We start from the raw sequence: 13864 nt of genomic DNA on the forward strand, positions 1-13864 counted from the left end.
TGACTAAGCCTTTCTCTACATGGCTCACAATGTCCATAAGCTAGGTCCAAAAACACATGTGGGTTGAATTACTCTACTTTAGAGAAGTCACATTTTCATGGTGGCTCGTTGTTAGCCCGAAAATATTACACGTATGTTGCGATATTTTGAGAAGGAAATTTTCCCTTTACTTGATATTCCCAATGTAAGCCTCACCCATGGAGGCTTGTTTTTCCATGGTTGTCATACTAATTTTTGACCATTTTGGTTGTCAAATAAATCTAGAATTGATTTTTGAAGGTTATTAAAAAATACATGAGATAAAGAACAAACATTTATGGTTTGTGGGCATCTCATCATTTTGAATAAAGAACATACCAATAAATTTTAAGTCATTTCAAAAAAACAAAAGAAAAGAAGAAAGAACATACCAATAAAAAATTAAACCAACACCCATGTGATGAGAGGCCACATGTAATGTGGTGGGGATATATGTAAAATGGACCTTACAACTAGAATTTATTTTGTCACATGCTATTGCAAAAAAACATCATTGTGTATTTTTCAATGGCAAGATTGAAAAAAAGTTAGATTTTGATTTTTTTTGGGGGGGGGGGGGGTTATGAGGGAACAAACAATAACATTATTTTTTAACAGATAAAAAGTCAATTTCTATGTCGTTTTTTTTTGCAAGGAAACAAACTGTAGTATTAGAATTTTTAGTTATAAAGTCATTTGTTATGTCAATTTCTGAAAGAAAACTAGCTAACGACCAAGACTTTAGTCCCTTGGACTACATAAACTTTCTTGGAAGTAATATATTTTGGCCAAAAAAATGGTGATAGAATTTATACTATAAACAATAACTATACTGACACAAACAATGAATGTGCTAATCAAAACATCTAATTTTTTTTAAAAATGATTTTACAAGGAAAACCTCCACCTTGGGATCACTTAGTGATTGAATTTTTATTGTAAATAATAACTATACTTACATAAACAATAAATTCTTATCGAAACATATCTACATAGAATCCAAAATAAAATTATCTTGCATAAAGAAAGGCCAAAATAGTAATATGTCCCTTCACAAAGAAATGGACTTTTGATGTGAGCCCTTTATGAAAAATTAGATTCCTCAAAATGAGGCTTTTTACATTGAGAAGCCTAATTCACGACCAATAAATATAAAAGCCTCCCTTGAAAAATTAAAAAATAGTTGGGTTATAACTTTCCCAATGCCCTTGAAAGTTTAAATTCTAGGGTTGAGATATTACATGTATCAATCACATCATGTTTAATATCACAAGGTATTCCACTTGCATTTTCTAATCAAATTGAGGCATGCATTTACACATTGAATGCTTTACACATGGTTTTGAACCCTTTATTTCGAGAAAACCTCTCAAATTGGAAACCATATTCAAAAGTACTTGTTGATTTTTACAAAATCTAACATGTTTTAGTTGTATTTAACTCGTTTAAAAAAAAAGTCATGTTATATACGTGACAATGAGAGGTTGGAAGTGTCATGGTTCATTGAGAGGTTAAGTATTTTTATAAAAAAAAGGAAAAACACCTCATTAGTTAAAGAAGTTATCTATAACTATTCTTTATTTTCACGATTCCCATGCATTACACAAGGCAGGTTCGGGAGAGGAAGAATTACACATGGAAGTTTTGGGAGAGGAAGAAAAAGCTTTGGCATAGGTTTGGGGAGAGAGGGTTGGGAACTTTCAAAAAGTGAGCGGAGTTGCGAGTCATTTAATTTAAGGCCTTTAAATATTATTAAAAAGAAAACAATGTGTGTAGGAAAGATAAGATTAAAGAGAAAGATATTTTTGTTGGTCTATGGAGATTGATAGACAGCATTGAGTGTGTGTGTGGGGAAAATTTTCTAATGTCTATTATTATTGTTAATTTATTGGTACCTAATGAGAATGAGGGTTCCTTATCATGCATTTATACTGCCTTCTTACAATCATATATATGTAAAAGGTTAAGTTGATGCAGTCAAGGAAAGCGCGTGTCAAATAGACTTCTTCTTCTAAATCCCACATTTTAAAATAAACCTCCCCTCTCCCCCTAATCTATATAAAAACAAGCCTCTATGCCATTTTTATTTATGGATTTTTTAATTTGTTAGGATTTTTTATTTTTTTTATTTGTTGGTATTTTTTATTTTTATATCTTTTGGCCCAAAAATGGTGATAGTGTGTTTTTCCCAAAATATACACCTTCTATCTACAAGTGACAAATACCCCTTTGCAAAAGGGTGTCTTTCCAATATGCCACTGTAGCATTTATATTATAAACAATGACTATACTTACGCAGACAATGAATGTGCTAATCAAAACATCTAAATTTTTAAAAATGATTCAATAAAAAAACCCTCCACCCTTGGATCACTAAATGATTGAATTTTTATTGTAAATAATAACTATACTTACACAAATAATAAATGCTTATATCGAAACATATCTACATAAAATCCAAAATAAAAATTACAAAATAAACCTCCACCCTTGGATCACTTGATGATTTACCCCAAGAGATTTAACTTACAATTTCCCTACAATGTCTTTGCATAAGGAACGGCTAAAATAGTAATATGCCCTTCCAATCTCTTTATGAAGAAATGGGCTTTTGATGCAATTTATGAAAATTTAAGGTTGCTCCAAAATGAGGCTTTTTACACTAAGAAGCCTAACTCACTACCAATAAAGATAAAAGCAGTCCTTTCAAAAGGAAAAAAATTGGGATGTAACTTGCCCATGCCCTTCAAAGTTCAAATTGCATGTATCAATCACATCATGTTTAATATCCCATTATATTCCACTTGCATTTTCTAATCAAATGGAGGCATGCACTTAGGCATTGAATGCTTTACACATGGTTTTGGACCCCTTGTTTCAAAGAAAACCTGTTAAGTTGAAACCATATTCAAAAGTACATGTTGATTTTTAACATACTATAGTTGTATTTAACTCCTTCAAAAAACAGTTATGTTGTATATGAGATAATGAGAGGTTAGAAGTGTTATGGTTCATTGAGAGGTTAAGTAAACAAAAAAAAAACCACCTCATCAGTTAAAGAAGTTATCTATATCTATTCTTCATTTTCACTATTCCCATGCTTTACATGTGGCAGGTTCAGGAGAGGAAGAATTACTCATGGTAGGTTCATGAGAGGAAGAAAAAGCTTTGGCATAGGTTTGGGGAGAGACGGAGGAAACTTTCAAAAAGCGAGTGGAGCTGCGGATCATTTAATTTAAGGTCTTTATTTTTGAAAAAAAACAATGTGTGAAGGAAAAATCAGATGAAAGAAAGAGATATTTTTGTTGTGATGTAAACGAACACTCATCATTTTTTGTTTATGGGTGAAGAAGGTGGTCCAATGTCCGAAAAAAAAAACCCTTCCTTTGGTATAATTTTGACAGCTTAGATTGAGAAAAATCATTTGTAATTTTGCCTAGCCTTGAATTTACAGAATCAAAATTTTAATAATTTAGCTATAAAACTGACTAGCCTATGCATTTAAAAAATAAAAATAAAACACGATAGAGCTTGAACGTTATCCTTGTTTTCATTGGTTTAAAGAGCTTGAAGGTTATCCTTGTTTTCACTAGTTTAGGACTAAGACAATGAGAAGGATATGAGTAACCTCATTGATGAGGTTAGAGAGGTTGATTTCTAGGTAGAGCACAAGAAAAGAGGAAATTTATTTTTGACATTGACGTGGTCAATGTAGCATTGAGAGAGAGTGTGTGTGTGTGTGTTTTGGGGGGTGGGGGGGGGGGGGGCAAATTTTCTATTGTCTATTATTATTGTTATTTTGTTGGCACCTTCATGAGAGTAAGGGTTCCTTTATCATGCATTTATTTATGTATTTGTTGCCTTCTTACAATCATATGTACGTAAAAAGGTTAAGTTGACTTCGTCCTATTTGACTTCTTCTTCTCCTTCTTCTAAAGCCCACCCTTTCAACATAAAGCCCCCAATGGCCACATCTCTATAAACAACAAGCCTTTTTCATTTGTGGACAACCTTTTACTCACTTTTATTTTTTAAAAAAACTTTAGAAAATCCGATCCTCTAAACCTTATTATTATACTTCAATCTTTCTCTCTTTGTTGTCTTTCCTCTTGCTATTTGTCATCACATCTTGCTCTAATTCTGTTGTAATAATCTTTCCCACGTTGCTTAATTCTGCATCCTATTGTTCTAGAATAATCTTCCCCACTTCTTTAGTTATTATTATTATATATTCGTTCACCATATTGTTAGCTACTTGAATTTGCGGCTATGCTTTCTTCTCATTTATCCTTGATTTCTAGGTTATTGATCTTCCACCTTCTCCTCCCCTCTCTCCTGGCCTTGGCTTCTGCAGACTCAGTTGAGAATGCAGATGGAACTACAACACACCATTTGCATTTCAAGGTAGACTAAATCTACATTAAACTTAGTTTGCACCAACTAATTGTCGAGAATTCTGTAAATTATGCTCCTTTTTCTTTTTTGGTCGAAAACCATCACATGGGAGCTTTATTTTGCTGGTCTTTATATTATGCTCAAGGATTAACACAAATTAATTATCGGTGTTGTTTAATGCTGCTGCTACTGTAAGTATGGTGGGATTAGCAAGTACTAACGCATGATTATCTCAATAATATGTTGCAGATACTTTATGCCAATGTTACCCGGCTTGGCCAAACCAAGCAGATTGTGTCGGTAAATGGGCAATTCCCAGGGCCCAATGTGTACGTGCAGCAGGGTGACCAAGTGTACGCCAAAGTGTCCAACCATGTCGACGAGAATATCACCATTCACTGGTGCTGCTAATCCGCAAAACTCAATCCTTTAAATTACACAAAAATCATAAAAAAAAAGCATCTCTGATCTGCTTTTCCTTGCATCTTTACCGATTTATCAATCTGTTTAATTATTTCTTTCTTATTTAAGGGATATATAATATGTATTAATGGTTGGGTACAGGCATTGTATTATTTAGAAAAATTAATTATAGCGTAGGTCGAGGAAGTTTTAACCCAATGTATATTTGTAATAATTTTAGTATTTACGTTAAACATTAAATGACAGTATTACAAATTTTTTTTTTTTTTGGGGGTGATGGGTGCAGGGCTTGTTTAGTTGATTATTTGTAGCCAATCGATCACTACAGATCGATTGGCTATATAATTAAATGGCAGGTTTTTTTTTTTGAGAGTGCAGGCATGGGCGCTTGTTTAGTTGATGAATTATAGCCAATTAATTTACAGATTAGCCTTAAATAATAGCCCAATTATGCATCTTTTAACCCTAGATGGCACAATTTATAATTTTTAAAGCCTTCTTTTCTCACATTATGATTTGAATGAAGATGATGTGTCTAATTAAACCTACATGTTTAATTTGAATGTTTTGGCGCAGGCATGGGGTGAGGCAGATGTTAACCGCGTGGGCAGACGGGCCTGCGTATATAACACAGTGCCCACTGCTGCCAAACGAGCACTACACGCACAACTTCACAGTTGTGAGAGAGCAAGGGACCCTCTTCTGGCATGCCCATTACAGGTGGCAAAGGGCCACTGCGTATGGGGCCTTCATCATCCAACCCCCAAAGGGCAAGCCTTACCCTTTCCCCATCCAGCCAAAGGAAGATTTTCCCATCCTCTTAGGTACCATACCATCCCTTTTAATTAATATATTAATAATATCTACACCTTCCAAAATTATGATAATCTAATTCTCTTTCTACCTACGCATAGTCTTAATTTTTATTTTTTTTAATTTTTTTCACATCCTCTTAGTTTCCCCCACTATATCTAATAATTATTATGTTAATTGTATCTATGTATGCATTTTCCAAAAATATAATAATCGAATTCTATTTTTACATAGCCATGCCTTTCCAGAATTATCAGAATCTAATTCTATTTTTTACCTAGGTAGATTCGTTTCCCCCCCCCCCCCCCCCCCGCTTATCCCGCCTAGACTGATGATGTAGTCTGCCATTATCACACCACCCATTGCCTTCCTTTTCTATATTTGAAATCCACCTATTTTCTTTCTTTTTGCTTGTATTGATTTGCAAGGACTTCATAGCTTAAATCTCACTTAGAAGCATTAACAGAAAAGCAAGAACTATTTATTCTTTGCAGGGGAATGGTGGATCATGGATGTGATGGCTGTTGAACAATATGCTTTAGATGGTGGGGATGGGTATAATATATCAAATGCCACAACCATCAATGGACAACCTGGCTTGCTTTACAACTACTCCCTTGAAGGTAAAATTTCTAGACATTTAAAGTTTTTTTTTTTTTCGGTTGTTGGAAAAATGGTCAGACATATGGGGGGGGTGATAGAAATAAAAAAAATAGATTTATGCCAATATAAATTGAAAATAAATAATTACTGATTTACATATATAATTAGCTAAGCTAATGGGATGCATGTGTGTGTGTAATAATGCAGATGCAACTGCCATGACAGTGAAGAAGGGGGAGACCTACCTTTTGAGGATGATCAATGCTGCCATGAACTTTCAAATGTTTTTCCAGATAGCCAAGCACAAGCTCACAGTAGTAGAGACTGACTGCTCATTGTGCAAGCCGTATACAACCGATGTGATAGTGCTAGCACCAGGGCAGACAGCGGATGTGCTGGTTACTGCCGACCAAGATGTGGATAGCTATGTGATGGCTGGCAACATATACTCTCCAGCTAGGGATGACTATGTCCCATACCCCCGCACCACCACCACTGGCCTCTTCATCTATGAAGGGGCACATAACAAAACCCTTGAAGAGCTTGATTTCCCTGCATTCCCAGCTGTTAATGACACTGATTATGCCCTCAATTATGTGGGAAATTTAAGGAGTTTGAACAGCAAAGCTTACCCGGCCGAGGTCCCACAGATTGTCGACCGAAGCTTCCTCTTCACCGTAGGTTACTCTCTTGTAGAATGCCCGCCGGGCGATGTCTGCATTGGTCCACAGCACAAGAAGATAGGGGCATCAGTGAACAATGTCACGTTTAAAACCCCGAGCATCTCCATCTTACAGGTTGGTCTTAACGCATGGTTAATATCGGATATTTAGCATGAGCGAAGCATGATTATCTGAAAGTTAGGCAGCCTTATATTATCCTATACTTGAGATAATCTGAGAGATTAGAGGATAACCATGGGCCCATGCTGTGTGTGTGTGTGTGAGACTGGGCCAGGCGTACTACGAGAGGACCCATATGATCAATGGCTCGGCGATGTTGGACGGATCACTAGCATTAGCAGAGAGCACATACCAAGAGGATTTTCCAAGCATGCCATTGTTCCAGTACAATTACACAAGCCAAGCTCCGGGCGCAGCTCCGACCGACTTGGAGGCAGTTTTGGGCACCAAGGTGGTGGTGCTGGAGTACAAGACCAATGTACAACTGGTTCTGCAAAACACAGCAAATCTCTTCTTCGAGAGCCACCCCTTCCATCTGCATGGCTACAACTTCTACGTGGTGGGCATGGGCTTAGGCGATTATGATTCGCAGAAGGACCCCCCCAACTTCAACCTCGTGGACCCCCCTGCCATGAACACCATCGCCGTCCCTGCTGGAGGATGGGCCGCCCTCCGGTTTTTCACGGATAATCCAGGTAATCATTATTTATATATAACTCTAATTATATAATATTCTCTCTCTCTCTCTCTCTCTCTCTCTCTACACACTACTATAATATAGTAGTGGGGTTCCTTCTTTTTCACCCCACTTTCTTCTCTTACGTGTGGTTGTCGCGTCGTGTAGGTGTATGGTTGATGCATTGCCATTTCGAGATGCACACATCATGGGGGATGATGATGGTGTGGATTGTTAATGATGGGAAGGCGCCTGATGAGAAACTACCACCTCCACCCAAAGATTTTCCTAAATGTTCCTCTCCAACTAGGGGTACATCCTAAATAGCATACAAAAAAAGTCTATGCTTATATATTAATCGTTTGTTACACCTGGCTTGGCTTAACCCTCCAAGTTCTCACCTCATAGTGGTACATCCTAAGTAGCATACAAAAAAGTCTATGCTTAGATATTAATCGTTTGTTACACCTGGCTTGGCTTAACCCTCCAAGTTCTCACCTCATAGGATGGTTCGACAAAGTTTGCACAAGGACCCTCACGTTGATGCATCTCTAATTAAATCAAGGATGTAATTCCTCTCTTGAGAATGTAGTATTACATGCTTCATTGCATTTACTGCATAGGGCTTCATTTTGTGGACAAAGCCCTCGTGGTGTGTCTAATTTTTTTAATGGTTGTGATACACGAATTCTCCAAATAATATACATTTACCTTTTATTCTTGATTCTTAATACAATGGGTATATGTATTGTTGCTTGAAACATATATATCTCGTCTACCATTAGTAGAAGTTTGTTTAATGTATTGGAATGGATTTACATATAGATACTTTTCTTCACATAAATATGCCATCATCTTCTACTAATGTCTTAATTTGTTTACTTGGTAGTTGAATTGGTCAACACAAAATGTACCTATTATATTTAAGTGGAATTAGTTAATTCCTTTTGAAAGGGGCAGAGTTTAAACATGGATGATATTAATGTATAATGTCACACTCAAGGAAGACTGCATGTCATCATTTTGAGTTGATAAATGAGGTCATGATGGAAAAATTTTAGACATAAAAGTAATCAAAAGTAAATTATAGATAAGATCTATTTATGTCACACTCAAGGAAGACTGCATGTCACACATTTTGAGTTGATAAATGAGGTCATGATGGAAAAAATTTAGACATAAAAGTAATCAAAGTAAATTATAGATAAGATCTATTTGTTGCCATATATATAGGCAGTGATGTGTGTGAACACACTTAGGACCGTCGGGGCACTTTTTCCCTCGTTATTAGGAGGTTTCTTTCCCCGGCTTGTATATACACCCATCATTCTTGGACTAACTTATCTTTGTACATTGACACAATCTAATTCATTGTGTGTGTGCATTCTTGTTTCTTCTTCTCCAAGCTTTGTGTGCTTTTCTGTAATCCTAATTCCAACAATTGGTATCAGAGCAGGCATCAGCTCTCCCAGGGCTACGCCGCTAGCACCCTTCGACTCACGTTCTCCAATTGAGGTGAGCTTTCACGAGCGCTTGCAAGTCTTTATACTCTGCAGACAAGCCCATAAGGCTTAGCGTTCTCAGAAATTGCATTTGAGGTCGTTTCGGGCTCCGTTTTTGCATTACAAGTTCTGTACAGGTGTTTTCGTTATTTTGTGCAAAAATTTCGACAGTGCAGTTTTCTGCAAAACAGGCATACGTATTCTATTGTGGACCGTGCTACATAGCACGAGTTGTTTTCTGTTCAGTCTTTGATGACAAATTGGATGAAGACAGCAACTACCCACTTTGGGCATACATGATGCAGCATGTTTTGGTTGCAAAAGGAGTGTGGAACATTGTATGGATGTACGTCCAGGTTCTGTGGATGTAGGATCTGTTGAGGATGTTGCAGGTTCTAGCAGCTCTGCTGTTGCTGCTGTTTTACCCACTGCTGAACAAGCTCGTTTTGGGATGGTAAAGATGCGCAGGCTCATGCTTTAATTGCACTTTCCGTCAAACATAACATCACTCCACATATTCGTTCAGCTAAAACAGCAAAACAGGCTTGGGATATTCTAGCTGGTTTGTATGCAGGTCGTAACGAGGCAAAAGTCTCTTACCTGCGTAAAGAGCTAGAATCGAAGATTATGCAGGAAGATGATGACATGAATGTTTTTCTTGCTGAGATTAAAGATCTCAAGGAACAGTTGATTTCTACAGGTGAGATTATTCCTGATTATTTTCTTGTGCAGACTGTTCTTGATGCTTTACCTAAGTCATATCAGACTTTTGCTTCCACGTGGAGACTTGTTATTTAACAGACCTGATGTTGTCAAGTATGATTCTTTAGTCAACAAGCTCTTACAAGAAGCGTAGTCCAGGAAAAACAGGGCTAGGCAGCGTGCAGTTGATCAGGTATTTGTTGCTGCCCAGCAGAGAAGAAGTGGTAAGGTAGTCTCTTCCACTGTTTCTTCTCCTATTAGTAGGTCTGCAACTTCTTCTCCTTCCACAGGTAGCAACAATAGGTCTGAGAAGGCTCTTGATAAAGGCAAGAAAAAGATCAGGTGCAACTATTGTAAGGCAACTGATCATGTCATTAAGAATTTTCCTAAGCTAAAGGCTAAAGAGGCAAAGAAGAAAGAGTCAAATGCAGCCACAATAGCGGATGCTTCTATAAATGCAGATTCTACAAATGTTGTGCAGGATACAGAATGGGCATTTAGCGTGTATTGTCAGTCTGTGTATTGCCAGTATGACCCATCAGTACATGATGCATGTTTGGCAGTTTCTGTTGACTCTGATGTATGGTATTTTGACAGTGGTGCTACAAAGCACATTACCTCGCATCGTGATATGTTCACTTGTCTTGAGGTTGTCTCTAATGGGAATACTGTCACATGTGCCAATAATGCTTCTTACTAGTGAAGGGCGTTGATAAAATTATGCTTACTGATGTAAATGGTAGCGCTTTCACACTTTCAGATGCTTTGTATGTGCCAGGGATAAAGAAGAATCTATTGTCTGTCTCTGCGCTTGCTAGACTTGGACTTGTAGTCAAATTTGTGGATGACAGATGTACTATTCATGATTTCACTTCTGGTGATTCGATTATTGCATCTGGCACCTTATTTCGTGGGCTGTATAGGCTCAATTCTTATGACAAGTGTGTGGAAGATTCAACAAATGCAGTTTCTGATGAAAAGACAGTTTCAGATGCAAAACTATGGCATGCTCGTTTTGGTCATCTGAACTTTGCTAGTTTGCTGCGTTTGTTGCAGAAATTTGATACGGTTGCTTCATTGCCCCCTCTTGAGGCACCATTAAAACATGTTTGTGAAGGCTGTATTTTGGGCAAAATGTTGCGTTCTGTATTTCCAAAGGATGGTTCTGTGTGGGCCACTCGCAAATTGCAACTTGTACATAGTGATGTATGTGGGCCTATGCAAACTCCGTCATTTGGTAAACACTTGTACTTCGTGACTTTCATTGATGATTACTCAAGGCATGCATGGGTATATCCACTAAAGGCAAAGTTCGAAGTGTTTTTGTGCTTCAAACAGTTTTTGCTTATGGCTGAAAACGTATCCAATTGTACTGTGGGCACCCTCCGTTCTGATCGAGGGAGGGAGTACATGTCTAAAAAGTTTGATGCATTTCTGGCTAGTCGTGGGATAAAACACCAATGTACAGTGCCGTATACCCCTCAGCAAAATGGTATTGCTGAGAGGAAAAACAGGTCACTTATGAAGATGGCATGATGTATGGTCAAGAGCCAAGCTTTGCCACATGCGTTTTGGCTTGAGGCTGTCATGTGTGCTGCATATGTACTCAACAGGTGTCCCACTAAGGCCTTGCAGTCTGTTACTCCATACGAAGCTTGGCATGGCAGGAAACCTTCGATTGGTTACTTGCGTGTCTTTAGTTGCTTGGCCTATGCTTTAGCGCCTGTGCAACAACGTAGAAATTGGATGATAAGGCTGTCAAATGCATTTTTGTTGGTTACAGTGCTGAGAGTAAGGGTTACAGATTGTATCATCCGCAGTCAAAGCGTATCTTGATTAGTCGAGATGTTGTTTTTGTGGAAGATGCTGTGCAACCTTTGTTATCATGTACCAAAGAGACAGGTGTAAGCTCACGGGATGTATTTGATACGTTGTTGCCTCTGTTTACAGGTGGGAATTCAAATGTAAGTCCTAATGAGGCAAATATTTAGCCTATGCAGATTTCAAACGACATCATAGATCAGCCTATTTCTGATACAGATTTACAGGATGTAATTTATGAGGATAGGGCTGAAAATGAGCAGGCTAGAGGTATGCCTAAATGACTGGTGCAAACCTTGCGTGATAATAAAATTGATGCACCTATTTCTAGTCGTACTCGTTCAGGTTTTCACCATGCCTCTTATGCATCAGATTGTTATGCTTAGGCTGTGTCTAGTATGTGTGAAGAGGAAGAACCTCTTTCATTTGATGAGGCACAAAAATTAGAAAATTGGTTGGCTGCAATGCAAAGTGAATATGATGCTATAATGAAGAATGGTACATGGTCTTTGTGTGATTTGCCTATTGGTAAAAAGGTCATTGGATGTAAGTGGGTTTTTAAGTTGAAACGAAAGCCAGATGGCAGTGTTGATCGCTATAAGGCTAGACTTGTTGCAAAGGGTTATGCTCAAGGGAAAAGGGCATTGATGTTGATGAGACCTTTGCTCCCACTTGTTATATGACTACCATTCGTAGCATTTGTGCATTGGTAGCTCATAATGGTTGGAATGTACATTAGTTGGACATAAAGACTGCGTTCTTGAATGGAGATTTGCATGAGGAGGTGTATGTATCGCAGCCTCGTGGTTTTGTTCAAAGAGGGCCGGAAAACAAAGTGTGCAGGTTGAAAAAGGCTTTGTATGGTTTAAAGCAAGCTCCACGAGCTTGGTATGAAAAGATACATGCATAATTGACTGCACATGGTTTTCATAATAGTCTAACAGAAAGCACTTTGTATGTTAAACGTGTGGATGATGTACATCTAATCATTGCTCTCTATGTCGATGACATGCTGCTCACAAGACCAAATGAGAGTCATATTGCTGATTTTAAGGTTGATTTGAATGCCTCTTTTGAGATGTTAGATTTGGGGCATTATTTAGGGATACAATTTAAGTAGTGTGATGGAGGTATTGCTTTGTGTCAGACAAAGTATATTGAGACATTGTTGCAGAGATTTGGCCTTGAAGACTGCAAGCCTATTGCTACTCCAATGGAGACAGGTTTGAAGTTGAGTCTTCATAATGCTTTGATATCACACTCTATTAGACAGCTGTTGGTTGCCTCATTTATGTATGCATTACGAGGCCGGACATTCAGTTTGCAGTCTCATAGGTGAGCAGGTTTATGCATAGCCCAGGGTCAGCATTGGAAGGCAGTTAAACACATCTTTCACTACTTGAGTGGCACCATACATCTTGGGTTGTTTTATCCCAAGGGGGGATCGTTGCCGCCAGATTTACATGCTTTTTCGGACTCAGATTGGGCTGGTTGCTATGACACAAGAGTGTCCACAAGTGGTTTTTGTTTCATGCTCGGTAGCTCATGCATATCTTGGTTGAGCAAGAAGCAACCTACTGTGGCCACTTCTAGTTGTGAAGCTGAGTACAGGCAGCTTTCACAAACGGTTGAGTGTATGTGGCTCAGACGGCTTATGGTGGCTGACTTGGGTGTTGGACACGAGTCTGCCACCTCTATCTACACTGACAGCCAGAGAGCATTGGCAGTTGCGAGAAACCCAGTTTTTCATGCTCGCACAAAGCACATTGAGATGCATTATCACTATGTCAGGGAGAGACTCTCAGCACAAGAGAGATCAGCTTAGCATATGTGCCAACACAGGACAACCTCGCCGATCTTTTCACACAAAGGCGTTTCCTCGTGAGAAGTTTGAAGCTTTCCGCAAAGGTTTGGGCTTGCTCCCCTTTGTGGACTGATCTACTTCGGGCATGGCACTTCCCTATGCATGAGTGCCAGCTCTCATTCACACCATCACTCCTAGGGAGGATTTATTGCCATATATATAGGCAGTGCTATGTGTGAACACACTTAGAACCGCCGGGGCACTTTTTTCCTCGTTAGGAGGTTTTTTCCCCCGGCTTGTATATACACCCATCATTCTAGGGCTAACTTATCTTTGTACATTGACACAATCTAATTCACTGTGTGTTGTGTGCATTCTTGCTTCTTCTTCTCCAAGCATTGTGTGCTTTTCTACAACCCTAATT

The 13864-nt window shown here is 38.3% G+C and overlaps 1 protein-coding gene across 1 annotated transcript; it reads left to right on the top strand.

Annotated features, from left to right (window-relative positions):
• The first annotated feature begins 4000 nt into the window (after nt 1-4000).
• Nucleotides 4001-8225, top strand: LOC147622120 (laccase-4-like). Its single transcript, XM_086823219.1, has 8 exons — nt 4001-4422; nt 4663-4814; nt 5413-5660; nt 6144-6272; nt 6460-7049; nt 7210-7630; nt 7780-7982; nt 8080-8225. Exons 1-7 carry the CDS (start codon nt 4288-4290, stop codon nt 7932-7934), a joined length of 1830 nt encoding a protein of 609 aa, XP_086679345.1. The 5' UTR covers nt 4001-4287; the 3' UTR covers nt 7935-7982; nt 8080-8225.
• The last annotated feature ends 5639 nt before the right edge of the window (nt 8226-13864 follow it).

This window comes from Cibotium barometz, chromosome 29 (assembly GCF_041138505.1).
Source record: "Cibotium barometz isolate CiBa-2024 chromosome 29, ASM4113850v1, whole genome shotgun sequence".
Classification (NCBI taxonomy): domain Eukaryota; kingdom Viridiplantae; phylum Streptophyta; class Polypodiopsida; order Cyatheales; family Cibotiaceae; genus Cibotium; species Cibotium barometz.

Excerpts from the sequence above, each read along its gene's own strand:
- LOC147622120 (XM_086823219.1), top strand. The coding sequence starts at position 4,288 with ATGCTTTCTTCTCATTTATCCTTGATTTCTAGGTTATTGATCTTCCAC. Across the intron at positions 4,423-4,662 it reads CACACCATTTGCATTTCAAG|ATACTTTATGCCAATGTTAC; the intron begins GTAGACTAAATC and ends AATATGTTGCAG. Across the intron at positions 6,273-6,459 it reads TTACAACTACTCCCTTGAAG|ATGCAACTGCCATGACAGTG; the intron begins GTAAAATTTCTA and ends GTAATAATGCAG.